Here is a 9666-nt window from a genome sequence, read left to right as displayed (position 1 = left end):
GTGATTGGTTAAGACTTTGTGCGCTCTGACTGGCCAAATGTGGAATTTGACTATGATTGGCTGGATGATGCCCAACCCTTTGGTTTACTCTCAGACCCGGTGTAATGATTGGCTGGAGGATGATCATTTCGATTGGTTATCCCGGAAGCTGTACAGCGGTTGGCTGGCGCATGCCTGTTCTGATTGGTTACCGCAGACGCTGTGCAGTGATTGGCTGGAGGATGATCATTCTGATTGGTTATCCCGGATGCAGTACAGCGGTTGGCTGGAGGATGTCCGTTCTGATTGGTTCCCTGTGCAGTGATTGGTTGTGAGTGTGAGCGGGAGGACAATGGCGGCGCTGAGTGAGTTCCCGGAGCTGAAGGAGGTGAAGCGGGGCCTGATGGCGGTGAGCGGCCTGTGCCGGGAGCGGGGCCTCCTGCAGAGCGGCAAGTGGTGAGAGTCCGAGTGCGGCATCCCCCCCCCTCACCCCTTCCCCCCCCCTCACCCTTCCCCCCCCCCCTCACCCTTCCCCCCCCTCACCCTTCCCCCCCCTCACCCCTTCCCCCCCCCTCACCCTTCCCCCCCTCACCCTTCCCCCCCCCCTCACCCTTCCCCCCCCTCACCCTTCTCCCCCCCCCTCACCCTTCCCCCTCACCCCCCTCACCCATCCCCCACACCCCCCTCACCCCCCCTCACCCATCCCCCACACCCCCCTCACCCCCCCCTCACCCATCCCCCACACCCCCCTCACCCCCCCTCACCCATCCCCCACACCCCCCTCACCCCCCCCTCACCCATCCCCCACACCCCCCCCCACCCCCTCACCCATCCCCCACACTCCCCCCCACCCCCCCCACACCCTCACCCATCCCCCCCCACGCCCCCCTCCCCCACGCCCCCCTCCCCCACACCCACAGTTACCCTGAACCTCAACCCCCATCTATTTCACATCATTGTATGTCGGCTGTGACCTCAAAGCCAATGTCATCCTTCTTTCCTACCAACAAAGATATTGTTGCAGGGTTTGAGCTATAGGGAGAGGCTGAATAGACTTGGGGTTATTTTCCCTGGAGCATTGGAGGCTGAGGGATGATCTTATAGAGGTTTATAAAAATCATGAGGGACATAGATAGGTTAAGTTGACAAGGTCTTTACCCCAGGATAGGGGAGTCCAAACCGAGAGAGCATAGGTCTAAGGTGAGAGGGGAAAGATTTAAAACAGACCTGAGGGGCATCTTTTACATGCAAAGGTGGTGCGAGCGTGGAGTGAGCTGCTAGAGGAAATGGCGGAGACTGGTACAATTGCAACATTTAAAAGGCATCTGGATGGGTATGTGAATAGGAAGAGTTTAGAGGGATATAGGTCAAATACTAGCAGATGGAACTAGATTAATTTAGGATATCTGGTTGGTGCGGATGATTTGGACTAAAGGGTCTGTTTCCGTGCTGTGCATCTGTACCCCTGTAACCCTTCCCTTTTCTCCTGTTGCCTTCAAATGTCTTCATGATCACCCTTCCGAGTCATCATCATCTATAGCTGTTTTTTTTAGAAACCTGATAGACTCAGGTTTATTTTTTCTCTCTCTCACAAATTCAGGTTGATTCTTCAAGCTTGTTTAAATGTTTGAGGTTGTTACTGACATATATGCAATTAACCATGTTACTTATGGGAACGGAGTTGTAAGTGTTGGAGTTGCCAATTATTGATAAAAGATTTAAATAATATCTGTAAATCACTTTAACTCAATCTGGATCTCTCAAAGTAGCTCATGTTATTCAGCTTGACGCTCATGTGCACAGGTTGCCTTGATATATATGGCTATTCTAAAGTTGAACTGGTCAAATATAGGACAGTTATATTTGCTGTTTTCTTTTTATTTACACATGATGTTTTCAACTTTGACTTTATAGAGTAATTAGTTTATAAACTTCTGGTTATTTTATTCTATAATGTTGCTGTGAAAGGGCCTTTTTCTGTGATTCTAACCAGAAGACATAACACCAGGTACGTAAGTTATCTCGTTCCCAGTAATGATGATAGATAACATCAGCCTTTAACTCAATCTGTCAAATCTGCTATTATGTCTAATGATTTTATTCACTGTGAGGTGTTAAGGTTGATGCTAGAAGTAGACCTTTTATTTAGTCAGAACATGAAAACATTTCTACAATCTCAACATTTTGACAAGTCATTAAACAGCGTTTCGCATACAAGGGCACAGAACTCAAAATGAACAATGTCTTTTCCGTTCCCCTGATGGGTTTACATCTTGTTACAAGAAGCTGAGGGTGGGCTCTGAATTTCTCTTGTCCTGACTTAAGGTTGATGTTTTTATGTGTAGGGCTTCAGAGTTGGCCTTCTCCCTGGATCCTCTTCCTAAAGATGAAATGCCAGCTGCCCCAACGTTAACAGAGGTATGACAGTCCTTTCTTTAAACAGTTCATTACCTTCAACTATAGAAAGTTCAGAAATAGTGTTAGCCCAGCTGATGTGTTTTTCCAGTCATCTAGCCTGAGGTTGGAAAATGTTTTAAAAGGAACATTGGATTGATTCTAGAACATAGAAAAATTTAAAGTCTGGTTGAAGATTTGTAGCTCGGGTGTCCGTTGTTGTGGTTCTGTTCGCCGAGCTGGAAGTTTTTGCTGCAAACGTTTCGTTCCCTGGCTAGGGAACATCATCAGTGCTATTGGAGCCTCCTGTGAAGCGCTGCTTTGATGTTTCTTCCGGTATTTAGTGGTTTGTTCTTGCCGCTTCCGGGTGTCAGTTTCAGCTGTAGTAGTTTGTATGTGGGGTCCAGGTTGATGTGTCTGTTGATGGATCTCCTTGCCGTTTCCGGGTGTCAGTTTCAGCTGTAGTGGTTTGTATATGGGGTCCAGGTCTATGTGTCTGTTAATGGAGTTTGTGGATGAATGCCATGCCTCTAGGAATTCCCTGGCTGTTCTGTCTGGCTTGTCCTATGATGGTAGTGTTTTCCCAGTCAAATTCATGTTCCTGGTTGTCTGAGTGTATGGCTACTAGGGATAGCTGGTCGTGTCGTTTTGTGGCTAGCTGATGTTCATGGATGCGGATTGTTAGCTGTCTTCCTGTTTGTCCTATATAGTGTTTTGTGCAGTCCTTGCATGGTATTTTGTAAACTACGTTAGTTTGGCTCATGCTGGCTATTGGGTCCTTTGTTCTAGTGAGTTGTTGTCTGAGTGTGGACGCCAAAAACGGATACCCACGCAACTTTATCACCAGATGCCTAAGAGATAGACCACGGAACGAGGACATGCCACAACCAAAAGGACTAGCCACACTACCATACGTCAGGAGCGTCTCAGAACTGACAGCCAGACTACTGCGACCCTTAGGACTCATAACAGCACACAAGCCAACGTCCACACTCAGACAACAACTCACTAGAACAAAGGACCCAATAGCCAGCACGAGCCAAACTAACGTAGTTTACAAAATACCATGCACGGACTGCACAAAACACTATATAGGACAAACAGGAAGACAGCTAACAATCCGCATCCACGAACATCAGCTAGCCACAAAACGACACGACCAGCTATCCATAGTAGCCATACACTCAGACAACCAGGAACATGAATTTGACTGGGAAAACACTACCATCATAGGACAAGCCAGACAGAGAACAGCCAGGGAATTCCTAGAGGCATGGCATTCATCCACAAACTCCATTAACAGACACATAGACCTGGACCCCATATACAAACCACTACAGCTGAAACTGACACCTGGAAACGGCAAGAAGATCCATCAATAGACACATCAACCTGGACCCCACATACAAACTACTACAGCTGAAACTGACACCCGGAAGTGGTAAGAACAAACCACTATAAATACCGGAAGAAACATCAAAGCAGCGCTTCACAGGAGGCTCCAATAGCACTGATGATGTTCCCTAGCCAGGGAACGAAACGTTTGCAGCAAAAACTTCCAGCTCGGCGAACAGAACCACAACAACATAGAAAAATACAGCGCAGTACAGGTCCTTTGGCCCTCGATGTTGCGCTGATCCAAGCCCACCTAACCTACACTAGCCCACTATCCTCCATATGCCTATCCAATGCCCGTTTAAATGCCCATAAAGTGGGAGAGTCCACCACTGCTACTGGCAGGGCATTCCATGAATTCACGACTCACTGAGTAAAGAATCTACTCCTAACATCTGTCCTATACCTACCACCCCTTAATTTAAAGCTATGCCCCCTCGTAATGTATGACTCCATATGTGGAAAACGTTTCTCATTGTCAACCCTATATAAACCCCTAATCATCTTGTACACCTCTATCAAGTCACTCCTAAACCTTCTTTTCTCCAATGAAAACAGCCCCAAGTGCCTAAGCCTTTCCTCATAAGATCTTCCTACCATACCAGGCAACATCCTGGTAAACCTCCTCTGCACCCGTTCCAGTGCCTCCACATCCTTCTTTTAGTATGGCGACCAAAACTGCACACAATACTCCAGATGCGGCCGCATTAGAGTCTTAAACAACTGCGACATGACCTCAGGACTCCAGAACTCAATTCCTCTACCAATAAAACCCAGTTCGCCATATGCCTTCTTCACAGCACTATTTAGCTGGGTGGCAACTTTCAGAGATCTGTGTACATGGACACCAAGATCCTTCTGCTCATCCACACTACCAAGTAGCCTACCATTAGCCCAGTAATCCATCTTCTTGTTACTCTCTTACCAAAGTGAATCACTTCACACTTAGCGACATTGAACTCCATTTGCCACCTTTCTGCCCAGCTCTGCAGCTTATCTATATCCTGCTGTAACCTGCCACATCCTTCCTCACTGTCAACAACTCCTCTGACTTTCGTATCATCTGCCAACTTGCTCACCCAACCTTCTAGCCCCTCCTCCAGGTCATTTATAAAAATGACAAACAGCAATGGTCCCAAAACAGATGCTTGCAGAACACCGCTGGTAACTGCACTCCAAGATGAACCTTTGCCATCAACTACTACCCTCTGTCTTCTTCCAGCCAGCCAATTCCTAATCCAAACCTCTAACGCACCCTCAATGCCATACCTCCGTATCTTTTACAGTAGCCTACCATGGGGAACTTTATCAAACGCCTTACTAAAATCCATATACACCACATCTACTGCTTTACCCTCGTCCACCTCCTTAGTCACCTTCTCAAAGAATTCAATAAGGTTTGTGAGGCACGACCTGCCCTTCTCTTCTCCATTGCATCTATTATCACAGTATCCCTACAGTGCAGAAAGAGGCTATTTGGACCAATGAGTCTGCACTGTTCCTCAGAAGAGCATCCCTCCCAGATCCAGCTCCCCTACCGTAATCCTGTAACCCCACGTCTACCCTAGCTAATCCACCTAGCCTACGTATTCTTGAACACTATGGACAATTTCAGCATTGTCAGTCCGCCCTAACCTGCACATCTTTGGACAGTGGGTGGAAATGGGAGCAGCTGGAGGAAACTCACACAGACACGGGGAGGATGTGCAAACTCCACACACAGTTGCCGGAGGGTGGAATTGAACTTGGATCCCTGGTGCTGTGAGTCACCGTGCCACCATCCTTACGGAGGAGACATATAGCTCCATTAAAGCTGAAGGGGGATAGTGGGATTAGTATTAACAAAATTATTCGGTACAATTTGCACTTGGGTATTGTGTTACTTGCTTAGAAGGGAGTTGGGGGGAGGCAGATAAAAGCTTTGAAATACCTTTTCATTCTATTCTGTCCATGAGCAAACTCGTGGTAATTGTGTAGCAGAAAAATATCAACAGTTTCACACTTCAGCACCCTGGGTTGAGTCTAAAGGTTGTTAGCTATTTTCTTTTTGAGTTATTGGTTGGTTGCACGTTTATTTTTGTAAAGCCGTGTTTCTATTTAGGAAGACCTGGTGGATTTGGATGCCTACACGTTAGCCAAGTCGTACTTTGATTTGAAAGAGTATGATCGAGCAGCCTATTTTCTCAAAGGCTGTCAGAGTCAGAAGGCCTACTTCCTGTATATGTATTCCAGATATCTGGTAAGGGAACACTCCGGTAATAGTGATGTCTCTGGTAAAATCGCCAGCAGATGTGTTTCTGGCCCTCTTTAACTTCTGAACCTTTTTTTTTAAAAGGTTCAGTCCAGACTGTGGAGAGCAAATTGAATATTGTCAACCTGGTTGGATGGAGTTGTAACTATACATTATTTTGTAAGATCTGATGGAAACGTTATAATCTGTAATGGGTCATCCAGCACAGAAACAGATCCTTTAGTACAACTTGTCCATATCGACCAGCTTTCCTAAACTGAGCTAGTCCCATTTGCCTGCATTTGGCCCCATATCCCCCTAAATCCTTCCTCTTCATGTAACTGTCCAGATGTCTTTTAAATGTTGTAATTGTACCAGCCTCTGCCACCTCTTCTGGCAGCTTGTACCATACATGCTTGGCCCCCTGTGAAAATGTTGCCCCGTAGGTCCCTCTTAAATCTTTCCCCGTCTCACCTCAAACCTATGCTGTCTAGTTTTGGACTCCCCTCCCTTTGGGAAAAGACCTTGGTGATTCGCCTAATCTATGCTCCTCATGATTTGATAAACCTCAATTAGGTCACCCCTCAGTCTCTACACTCCCGGGGGGGAATAAAAGCTCCAATCTCTTCCTCTAACTCAAATCTACCTGTCCCAATAACATCATTGGAAACTTTTTCTGTCCGCTTTCTAGTTTAACAACATCCTTCCTGTAGAAGGGTGACCAGAATTGTACGCAGTATTCTAGAAGAGGCTTCGCCAATGTCTTGTACATCTGCAACCTGACGTCCCAACTCCTATATTCAATGCTCTGATGATTGAATGCAAGTGTGCCATATGCTGTCTTCACTACCCTGTCTACCTGCAACACCTTTACGGTCTTACCTGTAACTCCTAGGTTTGCAAGCTCCCCTCCAAAGCACAAGCTTCTGGATTCAAGCCACAATCGTGGGTTTGAGCACAAAACCAAAACCAACACTTCAGAGCAGCACTGTCAGAGGTTCTGCCTTTTCAGGAGATGTTAAGCCAAGGCCCAGTCTGTCTGCCCGGGTGATGGAAGTGATCCCAAGATGCTATTTTAACAAAGAACAGGGAGATTGTCTCCTGGCCAGAGTTTGTCCCTCAGTCAATGTAATTAAAAAAGTGTCTTAAATACCATGTTGCTGTTTATGTGGGCTTGCTCTGCACAGATTGGTTATCTTTTTTTTAAAAGAAATCTCTGGCTCTACTTTGAGACGTCCGTGGTAGTGAAAGGCACCGCACAAAAGAAAGTTGTTTTGTTCAGTTTCTCACATTTTCAATACGTTACCCTGCTGTCAAATTTTAATGTTCTCACCTTCTGTCAAAAGAATGACAATACTAGACTTAACACCATAAGACATAGGAGTAGAAGTAAGGCCATTCGGTTCATCGAGTCCACTCTGCGATTTAATCACGGCTGATGGGTATTTCAACTCCACTTACCCGCACTCTCCCTGTATCCCTCAATTCCTTGCAAGATCAAGAATTTATCAACCTCTGCCTTGAAAACGTTTAATGTCCCCGGCCCCCACTGCACTCCATAGCAATGAATTCCAAAGGCCCACCACACTCTGGCTGAAGAAATGTCTCCTTATTTCCATTCTACATTGACCCCCCTCTAATTCTAAGGCCTTGCCCATGGGTCTAGTCTCCCCTCCTAATGGAAACAACTTCCCAGCGTCCACCCTTTCTAAGCCATGCATTATCGTGTAAATTTCTATTAGATCTCCCCTCAACTTCTAAACTCGATCGATTATAATCCCAAGATCCTCAGCCGATCATCATATGTTAGGCCTACCATTCCAGGGATCATCCGTGTGATCCCTAGACACGCTCCAGTGCCAGTATGTCCTTCCAGAGGGGTGGGGTATAAAATTGGATATAGTATTCTAAGTGGGGCTCTGGCCTAACCAGAGCTTTAAAATCTCAGTAGCATATCACTGCTTTTACATTCCAACCCTCTTGAGATAAATGACAATATGACATTTAGTTTCTTAATCATGGACTCAACCTGCAAGTCAACCTTTAGAGAATCCAGTACTACCACTCCCAAATACCTTTGTTTGTTTTTTAGCCTTCCCAACCTGCTGATTTCCCAGTGCTTTGGTCGCTTTATAGGATCTCTCTTTTTCTATGATACATTTCTTGACTTCCTTTGTTGGACATGGATGTCTAAATTTCCCCCAACCAGATAATCTTTCTTTTTTTTTTGTATCCTCAATTACACCCAAAAACTCCTGCCATTGTGCTATTGTCTTCCCCACTAGACTCTGGTCAGTTCCTCTCTCATGTCCCTGTAATTACCTTTATTTAACTGTAATACCGTTCTATCCGATTTTGCCTTCTCTTTCGAACTGCAGACTGAACTCTACCATATTATGATCACTGTGTCCTAAGTGTTCCCTTAATTTAAGATCTTTTATATAGTCTGGCTCATTACATATCAGTAAGTCCAGAATAGCCTGCTCCCTTGTGGGCTCCATCACAAGCTGTTCCAAAACGCCATCCTGTAAGCATTCTATGAGTTCCCTTTCTTTGGATCCACCAGCAACATTATTCACCCAGTCCACCTGCATATTGAAGTCCCCCATGATCACCGTGACCTTGCCTTTCTGACATACCCTATCTATTTCTTGGTACATCTTGTACCCATGGTCCTGACCACTGCTGGGAGGTCTGTACATAACCCCCAGTATGGTTTTTTTTTTTGCCTTTGTTGTTCCTCAGCTCCACCCACACAGACTCCACAATATCTGACCTTATGTCATTCAGCGCAATAGATTTAATTTCATTCTTAATTAACAAGACAACCCTGTCTCCTCTGCCCACCTCCGTGTCTTTTCAATAAGTTGTAAATCCTTGGATGTTTAACTGCCAGTCCTGAGCCCCCTGCAACCACATCTGTGATGCCTACCACATCATAATCATTCATGATGATTTGTGCCGTTAGTTCATCTATTTTGGTATGAATACTACGAGCATTCAGGTAAAGTGCATTAATTGCTTATTATTAGAGAAATTGGAGATTGTAAGATATCCAAAGTTATCCTTCCTTTTTGCTGTATTCCTCGTTTGCCTCGAGTTTAAACCCACCTGCGCACATGCTCTCCTGTTGCTTATCTTTCCATTTAACTCCATACTCCCTGTCACTTTGCCCCCCCCCCCCCCCCCCCCCCCACCCCACCCTCTGACTCAGCTGTTTAAAGTCCTACTGACGACCTGATTTATCCTCTTCACGAGAACACTGCTTCCAGATCGGTTCAGGTGGAGACCGTCCCATCGGTACAGTTGGTCCTGGATCCAAAACTGATGCCAATGCCCCATAAAATGGAATCCCTCTTTCCCACACCAATCCCTTAGCCACTTCCCTAAATTCCTTATCCCTATGCCAATTTGCACGTGGCCCAGGCAGTAATCTGGAGATTATGACCCTTGAGAACCTGTGCTTCAATTTCCCTCTTAGTGCTTGATACAGGTCTTCCACGTCTACTTGCGTAGCAATCACTTGCCTTCCCAACAGCCTCCCTGCTCCAACCTCGCTCCTGCTGCGCTCTGCTCTACGTTGAAATCCCAGCCCCAGTTGGTTGAGATGACCTGTTCCCAAACTAGTCCCACCTGCCTGCGTTTGACCCATATCCCTCCAAACCTTT

At 46.1% G+C, this 9666-nt stretch overlaps 1 protein-coding gene across 1 annotated transcript in view; it reads left to right on the top strand.

Annotated features, from left to right (window-relative positions):
- The first annotated feature begins 303 nt into the window (after positions 1 to 303).
- cdc23 (CDC23 (cell division cycle 23, yeast, homolog)) overlaps positions 304 to 9666 on the top strand; it is a 47825-nt gene continuing 38462 nt past the window's right edge. The window contains exons 1-3 of the mRNA XM_060837009.1: positions 304 to 435; positions 2325 to 2397; positions 5870 to 6007. Of these exons, the coding sequence (XP_060692992.1) occupies positions 332 to 435; positions 2325 to 2397; positions 5870 to 6007 (315 nt within the window). The 5' untranslated portion in view covers positions 304 to 331. The remainder of the gene's footprint in view (positions 436 to 2324; positions 2398 to 5869; positions 6008 to 9666) is intronic.

Source organism: Hemiscyllium ocellatum, chromosome 16 (assembly GCF_020745735.1).
Source record: "Hemiscyllium ocellatum isolate sHemOce1 chromosome 16, sHemOce1.pat.X.cur, whole genome shotgun sequence".
Lineage (NCBI taxonomy): Eukaryota > Metazoa > Chordata > Chondrichthyes > Orectolobiformes > Hemiscylliidae > Hemiscyllium > Hemiscyllium ocellatum.
Note: the sequence above shows the minus strand (reverse complement) of the source record. Positions and strands in the feature narration are given on the sequence as shown.